This window comes from Catharus ustulatus, chromosome W (genome assembly GCF_009819885.2).
Source record: "Catharus ustulatus isolate bCatUst1 chromosome W, bCatUst1.pri.v2, whole genome shotgun sequence".
NCBI classification, from domain to species: domain Eukaryota; kingdom Metazoa; phylum Chordata; class Aves; order Passeriformes; family Turdidae; genus Catharus; species Catharus ustulatus.
Window position 1 is genome coordinate 11,618,581 of NC_046261.2, and position 13,410 is coordinate 11,631,990.

Here is a 13,410-nt window from a genome sequence, read left to right on the forward strand (position 1 = left end):
GAACATCAGGGCAGGCTTTTTTCCACTGGATTCCAGAGGAAAACCAGACCTTTCCACATCACGACTGGACCTTCAGAGAAAAAGTATACCTTTCTACAGGATCATTGCTTCAACTGAACCACATCTGTCACTCCAGGAGGACTGCAGACACCATTTAATCGGACTGCTACTAACACCCTGACTGATGGAGTGTCAGGATGTATTCTGACTTTGTCAGTGTTTTGGGTTTGTTCTATGTAATACTGTATTTCTATTTTAATTTTCCTAGTGAAGGAATGTTATTCCTATTTCCCATATCTTTGCCTGAGAGCCTCTTCATTTCAAAATTATAATAATTTGGAGGGAGGGGGTTTCCATTCTCGATGTCAAAGAGAGGCTCCTGCCTTTCTTAGCAGATACCTGTCCTGTAAACCAGGACACATAAGAATACTACTGCAACAAGGCTCTAAAAATAAGCCTTGCTCCAAAGTGTTTTCTGAAAGTTAAGCTAATCATGAGATTCACTGGAGAACTGATGAAAAGGAAAAATTCTCTAATAAGGAGACCACCTCTGCTGAAAACCCATCAGTGCTGCCTCTACATCGAGGGAGACAAGATCCAAAAGTTCTAAAATTCTAAAGTTTCACAGTGACTTGAGTCCTCTTCTTTTAGAAAGTGGGCCTCCTAAACTTCCCCAGTAGGTTTCGTAAGAAGTCTTTCTTAAACCAGTAAAGTCCTATTCTGTTTTTATCCCTTGTTTTGAATTTTTTTTTGCCAATCCTTTTCAAGGCTGAATGGAGGTAGAGTCACAGCCTTCTTTCTATGGTTACAAAGCACTGATGGAAATAAGCAAGTCCTACATCTCTGATTTAAGGTTACTATAATCCAGATTCTTTAGAAATGCAAGAAAATTAAAAAAGGAAATAAAGATATAAATAATATTCATGTTTCTACTGTTTTTTTTTCCTTTGTAGGGAGATCGTAACATCCACCCTCCAACAGAACAAAAACCAACCAAAAACTTAAGAATTACCTACTCAGAAATCTCCAGTGAAAAATCAAAGACTACAAAATATCCCTCTATAGGTCCAAATTTTCTCAGGGTGGTGATGGTGGAAAAGACAAAAAAAATGAATAACCTGTCAAAATGAGACATTCTGGAATATTTGCGCAGATCACATTTAAATAAGGCTCTGTGTATTTTATCTCAAAATCCATATCTATACTGCAGCCACTGCAGGATATATCAATAACTAAGAAACACTCATGTGTATTAGCTTCCAAGACAACTGCAGAACACCCAGAAGAAAACAGTATTATAGCAGGGCTTTCATCACCTGATGCAGACATTTTGTGTCTCCCTGCTTTCAAATAATTCGTTCTGCAAAAATTAAATTTCCATAAAGTTTTTCAATAATTAACTAACAAAAAATCCTCTTACAGCCACATTTGAAGGCTTATCACTACAAACATAATTTTAAAGGCTTCTCTGAAACAGATTTCAACTGGGTGACAAACCTAACGCAAAATCATGGTTTTGCTAATGGCAAACTGAGGAGCACTTGTTAAACAATGACAGCAATTTTCCATTCTCAACATGAGAAGTTAGATCTCTATCGAAATTAGGACCATACATAGATATTTTAAATGTCAGGAGTTTTTCCTCAAACTTTTGAAACACTAATCTTAAAGAAATTAGGATTTTAGTTAAAACTTAGAAGAAACTGGGCTTGAGATAGTTATCTGAAACCTAAATAATTGATTGCCTGTCATTTTATGTTTGCTTAGCTGTGCTTGCAATGGGAAAGGATGAAACTAGTAGGTAGGTCCAAAGAACACAAACAATTGCAACCAGAAACTCATTCTTTGAAAAAATGGAGTTGCTCCAAAAACCATTTGTATTGTCATTGATAGAAAAGGTTGAGAGTTCAAGGCGAGGAAGACTCACCTTACTTCCTCTTTTTAAGACCCCTCCCTACAAAAACAACCCCCGACTTATTTGAAAAGGTCAACCACGCATGCTTAATAGCTATTCAAGCTAATTACCATAAGAAGCGGGGGATGGGAGGGGCTGTTATTATGAATATGCAATTGTTTGAAGTTTTTGTCAATAAATAGACTCTGTGATCACCTGCAATTTTGCAGTGCATATTAGGGGGCTACCCTACGCTGCTGCCCAGTGCTGAATAAACATACACTTTCTAACTTTAAATTGTTAGAGAGTCTTTTGTCTGTCACACTTGAGTATCGGTATTAGACCAATACTCATATTTTGGTAAATCACTTTGATGACAAAATATCACTGAAGATGACAGAAGCCCCAATAAAGCCACTCTCTTCTACACGCAAGTGGCAAATCCACACCAAGGCCCTGATGTAGTAACAACTCCTAGCACATAAATTCTCTTCCTGAGGATGTGACTGTAATATTATCTTCTGTTCTTGTTAATTGCTTCACCCTAACAATAATTTTACAAGTCCTTTTCATATACATCTTTAACTTTGCTTTATGATATTTAAGTCTTTAGCTTCAGGAAAAAAAGATCTCATTTGGTAAAATTAGAAACCTGCAATTCAGTCCTCCTATTTTCCTCAAGATATAAGCAAAAGGGAAAAATATTATATGTACAAGTAAATAAAAAAGTCAGCAACATAGAAATCCTATTTTCTGAAAGGATTTTACAAGAAACCATTACTTTCATTTCTGAGCATTTAGGAAAAGAAAAAATACCCCACAAATTCTCTGAACATATTTCTTGAGGCTAAAGCTCTGTTTATGGGACAGGGAAGAAGAGGTGACCAAAATGTTTGGCAGTAGTAATTAAATGGAATAAAAGAGATCTTTGAGTACTGAAAGCTACTTACAGCAGTCTATAAGAGACAAGTCTTACAAGGAAATTGTTAAAAATCTCATGAAGTCAAAGTTCCTTGGGCAAGTTTTTGACACCAATTTTAAAGTAATACAGCAGACAATTCCAACATGAAAAAATATAAACTCAACTAGTCTCTTTAAGATTTGATAATCAAATACAATAATTTCACGATTATAAGCCACACCATTTTGACTAAAATTTTGGTCCAAACCCAGAAGTGCAGCTTATAATCAGGTGTGGTTTATATATGGACAAAGAACGAAAAGTTGCTGGTTTTGGAGGACAGGTGTCTGCTGAAAAAGGCAGGAACTTCTCTTTGAAATGGAGAATGTAAACCCCCTCCCTCCAAATTATTGTAATTTTGAAATCAAGGGGTTTTCAGGCAAAAATATGGGAATTAGGAATAACAGTTCTTTACTAGGGAAATTAAAATAGAAATACAGTACTACAAAGAAACAAACTCCAAACCCTGACAAAGTCAGAGTACAACCTGACACCCCGTCAGGCAGGGTGTTGGTAGCTGTTTGATTAAATGGTGGTTGCAGTCCTCTTGCAGTGACAGATGTGATTCAGTTGAAGCAGTGCTCCTGTAGAAGGTGCAGTTTCCCTCCGGAGGTCCAGTGGTGATGTGGAGAAATCCAACTTCCCTCTGGAGCCCAGTGGAGAAGGGGGCTACCTTAGTGTCCCAAACATCTGTTTTTATCTTGGTAAGAAATGTTGGGCTCTTTCCCCTGGTTGGAACAACTTCCAATGGGATGAAGTAATTTTATCAGTCACACAGAGGGACTCAATGGGCCATTAGCAGAAAATGACTCCCTGGAGGTAGGATAGGTTGTGAAAAGATAAAGAACAATGTCTCGCCTGGTTTCAATGGATGGCCCATTAGCAGAATATCTCCCACGGAGATAAGCATCAGCGCCCCCACCCTCAACAGATGGTGATGGAATAGATACCTTTTATCACACTCTGTATTGTAACCCAAGACAGTTGCTGACACCCAGACATGTGACTTATAATCAGGTGCGGCTTATAATCATGAAATTACTGTACAAATTACTTAAGAGTAAAATGAGTGGATTTTTAAAAAAACCCTCTTCCCACCTCCACATACCTTGTTTAGTGATGTTATTCATCAAATAGGTGTTTTCAATTTTTACATTAAAATTTCAATCGAAAGCCTTCCAGAGAGCAGAACAGTATATAGCTGTACAGTCAAGTCAAATTTAAATTTTTCTTGTAAGAAAACAGGTAAATACAAACAGCCACCCATAACAAGCATTATGGCCTACTGAAATACACATTCATAGCTTTTCAATAAAAAGAAATATTGTTTTCAGTGTCAATGAAATCTCACTGACAAGTAGCTAAGATCAGAATGATGACCATATGGAAACTTCTTCAGTACCAAGAGTTTCCTATGCCCTCAATTCTGAATCTGAAAGCAGCTTATTCACAGTTCACACAGACCTCTTCGGAAAATATCAATAATAATAAAATAGCATTTACTGGCAACTTCTTAAAGTGTGAAAACCACTCATACACAAGAGAGATTCTTCCTCACAGAGAACTAGGCTTTCAGGAAAATGGCATATATTAAATCCATACTTCTTAATGGGATGTTTGATTAGCAGTGACCAAAGACTGAAGGGCTTTGATGAATGAAGACAAAACATGAAGTGACAAACTACTAAAAAGCATAGTATGATTTAGCTCAACATTCATAAAAGTCATCCCAATCAATTCAGAATACAAAATAAAGGACCTTGTCAGAAACTGCTACTTTAAAACCCCAGTCTTAAGATATTGATTGCTGGGAAAAGTCACTGGGTTCAGGAAGCTCACTAGAAATACTGAAGAGTCATCTTAAAGAACCTGCCTTTTATTTAATGCATTAAAAAACTGAGGTGGTTTCTCTCTCTTCTTCTCCACAATGTGCATCCTTACAAGAACTTTAAGTGAACTAATCTAACATTTATGTTTTCTATTTAAAGTAATTATATTCAACAACTGAGACTTCCTGTTAGTTTTTTAAAGATATCCTCTGTTGCACCCTATAAAACCAAGGGATATGTTAATGACAGTGATGTCTTTGATGGGTTGCTTGTCAATAGAATTGTTTTGTTGGGGTTTGGGGCTTGACATGGTTTGGGAGCCACAGACCTAGGGGGAGGTTACTGATAATGGACAAGATGCATGCAGAATTTACAGACCAAAAGGACATTTGCCCAAGATAAGAAGAAACTAACAAAGACAACTCATCAACTGTACTGAAAGCAGATCCACTGGGTAAAAGGTAATTCCATCGGGGGAGATCACGACCACCAAACGACCCCCAATTCAAATGAAAGACCTCCAAGAATGTGCAGTAGCTAATAATGAATTACAAAATACCTTATGCAATCAGCCTTTTTATGAGTAACCAATAGTAGAGTAGTAAACATTGAATGTGTAGTAGATAGGTGGAATATATTAGATTAACATCATATAAATAATGATCAAGTTCTCTGCTCTGTGGATTTACCACCCAGTACCCACTTTTGTGAAAATATGAAATAAACAAATACCTTGTCTCTGTGTGTGAGATTGTCTTACTGCACACTGGGTGACGAATCCCACTTTTAGAAACAATAACAGGAGACTTGAAAAATGTAGAAAACTGCTGAAAAGTAACTTTTCTCTCATGATGCTAGTTCATAGCACAGCCCTATACTTTGTTCTACAATCATTGAAGAGCATATAGGTATAAGATACATCATCCTCACTCCCCAGTAAGTCATAAATCTTTTCTTTTATTTTTTCATTCAAGTCAGCAGAAGGGTGCTGCACAATTAACTATAGTGGAACAGTGTTACCAAAGGAATTTCCTATGATGTGAAAATGATCACCTGATCAAATTCACCACTTCTATAAATCTCTTGGATTGCTCTGACAGAGCAAAATATCAGAGAATTAGGAAGAAAAAGATAACCCGAAGCTAAACATGTAATACTGCATCTTCCAAGAGTGGGGAAAAATATTTCAAAAATAAATTAAATTACCAAGATCAATACTTCAAAATGGTCCATGTCCTTGACCAAGTTAATTCACAAATACCAGAATGAAATCTATTGCCTTTCAAGCAAAAAAATAATAACAACAACAATGAGTATTTAATACTTTATGTATTAGACTTCAGCACATTAAGGGAAAAAGTAGAAGGCTGACAAACACGACTGATTTCGAATAGGTGAAGGAAAATGTATACAGTAAATTCACAAATACAAGCCGCACTGAGTATAAGTCGCATCTCTGGGTGTTGGCAAATATTTCGTTTTTTGTCCATAAATAAGCCGCACCCGAGTATAAGCCGCTCTGTCGTTCGCAGCGAGGACCCGCGTGCAACAAAGTTGCCAAATAGTAACAGAATCGCGGCAGGGCGGGGTTTACTGGCTCGGCTCGGGTTGTGCAGGCTCGGCCCACGCGGGGCTGCCGACGGGGCCAGGTGGCTCAGCCTGGCGCTGCCACTCGGCGGGGCCGCTGGGGGCCAGCCGCCGCTGCCACTGGGCTTGGTCACCACGGCCCGGCGCTGCCCCGTGGTGGCAGGCAGGGACAGATCCCGCCCCGCTCCCGTGGCGGCGGGCAGGGACGGAGCACCCCACCTCCTCCCCGAGCCGCGGCAATGGCGGCGCGGGGCCCCCATCTCTCCCCCGGGTTGCGGCAGAGGAGGGAAGGAGAGAGCTCTCCCTCCTCTCTCCCCGCCCCCCGTGCTGCCTGCAGGTAGCCAGGCTCCATCCGTGGCGCAACAGAGTAACAATTTGTAACAATCGCGAAATGCCGGCTTTTCAGCTGCTTGGCTCGGCACTCTGGCTGGCACTTCTGAGGTTGTAAATGTCAGAAAATTATTCACATATTAGCCGCTCCTGAGTATTAGTCGCATTTCCGGTTTGGGAGAAAAATCTTAGTCAAAATGGTGCGGTTTGTATTCGTGAAATTACTGTACTTTTATTTGGAAAGATCATAATCCTGAATTAGAGAAAGGAGAGTTTATATGATTTATCAAGTATATATACACATATACATATAGATGTCTATATACACTGTTTAATGTTGAGCATCAACAGAACTAGAAGTTCATATCTATTAGAAATAAACATGCCCAGCAAAGGCAATGAGATTACAAATATTAGAGTAAATCTCTTAAATTGAATGCCTTTTTAAAAAAAAAATAAAAGTATGCATACAGAACACAACTTCATCGTACTCTGCAAACTCATGCTTGACTAAGTAAAAATATTTTGTGTATATGCTGAATATTTGGAATACAGAATAAGGTAGAAAACAGGCTACAATTCCACACAATGCAACACACAATTTTGTTTCATCACATTGCTTTATCTGGCAATGTGTGCTTGCAGCCCAGAAAGCCAATTGTATCCTGGGCTGCATGAAAAGGAGCATGGCCAGCAGGGTAAGGGAGGTGATTCTCCCCCTCTACTCTGCTCTTGTAAGACCCCACCTGGAGTACTGCATCCAGCTCTGGGGTCCCCAGCACAGGAAGGACATAGGCCTGTTGGAGAGAGTCCAGAGGAGGACCATGAAGGGGATCAAAGGGTTGGAACACCTCTCCTATGAAGACAGGCTGAGAGAGCTGGGGCTGTACAGCCTGGAGAAAAAAGACATTGTGGAGATTTTATAGCAACCTTTCAGTACCTAAAGGCGGCCTACAAGAAGGTTGGACTTTTTACAAGTGCATATATTGACAGGACAAGGGGGAATAGATTCAAACTGAAAAAGTGTAGCTTTAGATTAGATATTAGGAAGAAATTCTTTACTGTGAGGGTGGTGAGGCACTGAAAGAGGTTGCCCAGAGAAGTTGTGGATGCCCCATCCCTGGAAGTGTTTAAGGCTGGATGGGGCTTTGAGGAACCTGGTCTAATGGAAGGTGTCCCTGCCCATGGCAGAGGAGTTGTAACTAGATGATCTTTAAGGTCCCTTCCAACCCAAGCCATTCTATGATTCTATTCTCAGATAAGTGTATTAAAGTGTATTGTGGAACGAGTCCAAAATAAAAACCTAGAAAACTGTGCAAAAATCACGATAAATCTATTAAAGTGTTTAGAACTAGGTAAAGTTGTTTTATCTTGACATGAATGGATGCCTAATATACATACTTTATATATGTTAAATCACATTTAATTTTTCTGAACATTCCTCATCCAAACCTAGCCAAGTATAATCTAGTAACACATTAAAATGGACAAATATCATCTTCTTTTGCTAGTTTTTTTATAATGAAATTTTATTCCTTCTTCTTTGTATTAAAATTGAAGTTTGAATGTGAATGACTCCCCCTGCCCCTTTCTGCTATTTCTATTAAATTTTCATATATACATACATATATATATATATATATATATATATATATATATATATATATATATATACTTGGTTTGAAAGGACCGGTCTGCCATTCAGTTCCTAGTACAACAGATGTGTTAAAAAAAAATTATTTTCTTTTTCTGTTCCATCTGCTTGGAATAAACATTGAGGTTTGCAAAATAACAATATTATCTCTCATTTGAGCGGATCCCTTGCATGTAGTTGACATAATGAGGACAGTTACAATTTAGAGAAACGTGTAATGTCCGTTATTAACTTTCACTTACTGCAAACGTCATATCGGAAACGTTTCTAAGCACAGGCCAGGTACCGTTCCACTGTTAACAGCTATGCTGACTTCGGTTCGAGTGGCCCTTTCTCTCGGGAGAAAACAGCCGTTCGAACAAAAAGAGCTGGTCTCGCCGACACTCATCGCCCGAGTGGCGCGGCCGGCCTGCCACCTAGCCGGGCGGGGGTCAGGCCCGGGGCCCTCCCGCCCGCCCTCGCCCCCTCTCCCTCCCCCTCCTCTTGGGATGAATCCGAACGAAGAGAAAGGTGGGGCACAGAAAACAGGTTTTCAGAAAAGCGAGACCTGTACCTAGGAAGCACCCTGCGAGCACGCGTCTTGTCAGGCTGTGACTCAGTGCCAACAGCCGCCACCGGGTGACCGCGGCTCTGATCGCCACCACGAGAACACAAAACTCGCCGTGTTTCTACAGGCCGCTCTACAGATACCGCGACTGCTTCCCTCCTCCGGACTGAGGCAACCATCATAGGTCCAGGTATAGCCCCTTTCCCCTAACGTTCCTGCCCCCTACAAAGGGGTGGGACTACGTGACGGACGCACACCCACGTGCGGGAGACTAATGCCCACACTCAAGATGGCACATAGGACCTTCTGCCTCTTCCTTTCCCTCCAGCCTCTAGACCCCTCTAAGCCTCTTCCTCATCCCAAATCTCTATTGCTCTGAGTGCCGACGCAGACCCTGCTTACTCCGGGGGATAGAGGCGCAGCTCCTCGATATCTCCCAGGAAGCTGAAGAGAGTCCGCATCTGCTCACTTGTCACAGCCGAGGAGAGGTTCGTGATCTGGATGACAGACGTGGGGCCCAAGGGGAAGCCTAGCGGCACCCCGATTCCTCCACTGCTCATCATGGCGGAGCCTGCACGACTGCTCCGCTCGCGACAGTGCCACACAGTCGGAGAGGCGGGCCCGACGACAGAGAGAAGTGCGTGGCGCCTGCCAGAGCGTCCTAGCACGCGGGCGCTCTAGCGGCGGACTCGACTGCTCCCTGGAGGTGTTTCTGGGCGGACAGCCGTTCTTCCCGTGCTAGCTGGGGCTCACGGTGGAGCGGGAGCCCTCGCTCCGCGCCGACGGGACTCCGAGGGGAAAAAAAAAAACCTCTCTACCCTCCGGTTTCCCAAGGAGCTACCCAGGCCGCCACTAGCAGGGCGAGACCGTGTCCTCCCCCCCTCCCTCGGCCTCCCTTCATACGCACTACCCGCCCCAGGCTGCCAGGGGACCGGATCATAGATCCTGCGATGGGGAGGTCGCATAGCGGAGGAAGCAAGCATGACGGCCCAGACGCTGCACGCAGAATGGTTAGATAGTTCCATCATACGTGGGGAAGGCGCAGCTGCGAGTGCCTGACTAATTCTTGCACGAACAGGGCCTGAGTACCTTGTTAACTGGTTTCCTTGTCCTTTAGCAAAGCAAAAGGGTTCTTATTTAAAAACTGGAATACCAAAGAGTCTAGGTACAAAACCTCATCTTTAATAGATCATGTTTAGCTCTGTTAATCGATTTGGCATGAAATTCACTGAATGCTCTGCCAGCAAATTAAAACATGCCCACAGGAAATGGAAGGAAAAATAGATTCCCCATGTAAATGCTCTTTTGGAAGCCAAGTTCAATAAGAGGCAGTTTAATTACCCTAGTGAGTAAACCCTTGAAAACTTGCTCTAACTATGTTTAAACAAGAAGAGTTGTAATGGAATAAGTTGCTAATGCTTTTGATGTCCAGGCGTTGGAGAGAAAAATTACTTGTCGGTAGAACTGTCTTAAGGTTTAGGGCTTGACATGCTTCAATGATCTCAGACCTAGGGGGAGGTTAACAAAGCTTGATAAAAAGGATGCACCACTGATAGTAGACACAAAGAATGCAGCATTTATGGGCCATTAGGACATTTGGCAGAACTCCCAAGATAAAGAAGAAATTAATAAACTCAACTCAGCAACTGTGCTGAAATCAGCACAGACTGGGTAAAAGGTAATTGTACTAGGGGGAGATTGCAACCACCAACTCATGGACCACCAACCCAAAAGAAGAGAGACTGAGCATGCAGACTAATCAGCATGGGAAGGGAGATAATCATTAGCCAATATAAGATAGAATACTAATTACTAAGAGAACTATGTAACTTGTAGCCAATGAACACTAATTCCTTTGTTTGATGAAATGTATAAATAGTTTAAAATTTTGGTAGTTATCCTGTCTTTGTGCATTTGCCACCCAGCCGCCCTTTCTGCATAGGACTGTAAATTAATCAAATACTTCAGCTCAGTGTGTGGATTGGCCTCTTGCACACCAGGTGAAAGGATCCATTTTGGGACAAATTTTGTCATATAACTTGACTGGAAATTTATACCAATTAAATTAATTTTACCTGGAGTAACAGTTCAAGTTCTCTTTAAAAGTTAAATTGACTGGAGAAAATGAGACTGAGCACTATGCATGTGATTGATCAGTATTAAGGATCTAACTGCAGTCTTGCTTAGGTGTTAAAGAACTTTCTATCTTGGCACTGAAAGACTTAAGGTTACAAACATGAATATTTTAGCTTTTAAAACCTTCCATACCCTAGACTTGAACTGACAAAATTGATTTTGAAGGTTGCTTATGTTCAGCCTCACCTCCAAATCCCTCCAAAATCCCCTGAGCCTGCACTCCCAAATTTCATCTCTGTTTTGCTCTGATCTTTTTAAATTCTTTCATGGATTATTTGAACAACTTGCAGTACACCAGAACAGAGTGAAGCCTGTCCTAACAGCCCTTAACAGGATGCAGAGAGAGAAGTAAAATCAGACCAGGCTTCCCCAGAAGGCATTGTCATAGCTGACCATCACCCATTGCTCTTCTCCTTGATGGAGCCCATCCGTGCTGTCTGGTCCACTAAGGGAGCAGAATTATTTCTAGATCAAATTTTGACTCCATAGCTCTTATATAAAGTAAAATTATTTTTAAAATATTTTCCCTGTACTGAGTAAAATATTTCCCCCATTAGATTCCTTGTATCCTTCTTGCAAAATTCTAATGTGTGGTTCTCCACTGAAAAGTTGCAACCTAATAGGTGAGAAAAAGGTTGAAAATTGTAGATGATTGAAGAGAGAATTATAATGGCAGAAAGCCAGCATTTTTTAAGATGCTACTGGAACTACCACTATTATGGATAATTCTTTTTATATCTATGGCAAAGTAAATAATGCTAACAAAACTATTAGTATCACTACACACCACTATAAATATAATTCCTGTTGTCTCAGAGTAACTGCTTTCTAATGATGCACAGTGAGTTTCATTAATGTATAGATTAGTTCTGCTGGTTTCTTGCTTGTATCTGTAAATTCAGTATCCTGGGAAAGAGCTTACCTTAAGAAATATGTAATGTTGCTAAATTTTTTCAGTGCTTTGTACCATGATAATGGTCTTGAAATCAGTATTCGACCCATCTAAATGCTATTCTTTAACCTGGCTTACGTGAGGATTTAGTAAGGACAGGGCACTAAAATCTGCTGATTTTTTCTGTGGCAGCACAATCTGCCCTTGAGCTTTCTAATAACTTTATTATAGATCAGATGCATTATTTCTCTCAGATTGTGAATCTTCTTAATTACTAATTTTGTTACTTGTCTGGTGGAACAATTGTTCTGGGAGCATCATAACCAATGAAGTCCGCTTTCTTATAGACTTACATACTACAAACCTGTGCCTCGAGACCACAGTCACCTTCACTAGGGTCCTTTTCTGATCCCTTTTCCCACCCCAGGAGGTCCCAGCATGTATAAACACCATCAGCCTTACTACTTTTGATGCTCCTGAGTACCACTTACAAAGAGGCAGCTGATAGAGGAGGATATTTTTGGTACTAAGCTCATATATCAGGCTCAAGAGACATAGAATCATAGAATGGTTGGGGTTGGGAGGAACCTTAAAGATCATTCCATTCCAACCCCCTTGCCATGGCCAGGGAACCTTCCATTATACCAGGTTGTTCAGAGCTCCATTCAACCTGTCCTTGAACACTTCCAGAGATGGGGCAGCCAGTTTCTCTGGGCAACCTGCGCGAGTGTTTTACCACCCTCTGAATAGAGTCATTAAGTTCCTGTTGAAGTCTTTTGATCAGTGAGGACACTGCACCCAAGAACTAATTTTCATTAAACTTGTGATGACTTCCTTTATTTGAGATCCTTAATCTCTTGACAAATTTGGTTAGAATTCACCAAAATGCAATAGCTGCCATAGAAGGTTTAAAAGACAGTCAGACAGGATGATCAATCAAAGTTAAAAATACAAAATGGCATAAACTGCCATGAAAGATGAATTCATACTGGGATTTTGATCTAGGGCTTAAATTTTTGGGTTTAAAGACTTTTGCCATTTTTGTGTCTGGCCATTCCAGTAGTCAATGAAATCTTTAATTCTGTGCTCAGTTTCTCTTTAGGACTGTTTTGGTCACCCCAGGACAAGGATCAAGTTGAGTCAGTGCTTCAGTCTCCTGCAGTTTAGAAGCAGCTGTAATTTCAATTCAAAACACCAATGAACCCAGGAGAGTAGATTACAAAAAGAAGCCCTTTGGTGTTTTGCATCTCTGGTGTCCATCAGTCTTTTGAGTTCTGGACCTGTTGGATGGGTAGCACATCCCCTCACTGGGACAGTGTCTCTTTTGGTGGTTGTATTATATTTTGAATAGCAGAGCTGAGACCTCTACAGTGCTGTCCTGTCCCCTCCCTAGGCTTGATATGGACTTTGGGGAGAGAAATGATGGATATTGTGGATCTGGTGCTATAGACATAATGAGTAGGATTCTTTGGGGACAGGTGTTAACCAGGATCAGGGAGCAATGCCATTTTCCCCCACTGTTTTAGTGAGACCATTGTTTTGCTACATGTTATAGTCTATGGAAATTTATTTGTTTTCTA

General features: G+C 40.9%; 1 protein-coding gene across 1 annotated transcript in view; it reads right to left on the bottom strand.

Annotated features, from left to right (window-relative positions):
- The window catches only part of LOC117005022 (splicing regulatory glutamine/lysine-rich protein 1-like), a 104,846-nt gene extending 95,432 nt beyond the window's left edge, over window positions 1-9,414 (bottom strand). Inside the window, exon 1 of the mRNA XM_033076242.1 lies at window positions 9,205-9,414. Within this exon, the coding sequence (XP_032932133.1) occupies window positions 9,205-9,365 (161 nt within the window). The 5' untranslated portion in view covers window positions 9,366-9,414. The remainder of the gene's footprint in view (window positions 1-9,204) is intronic.
- Between the last annotated feature and the right edge of the window lie 3,996 nt (window positions 9,415-13,410).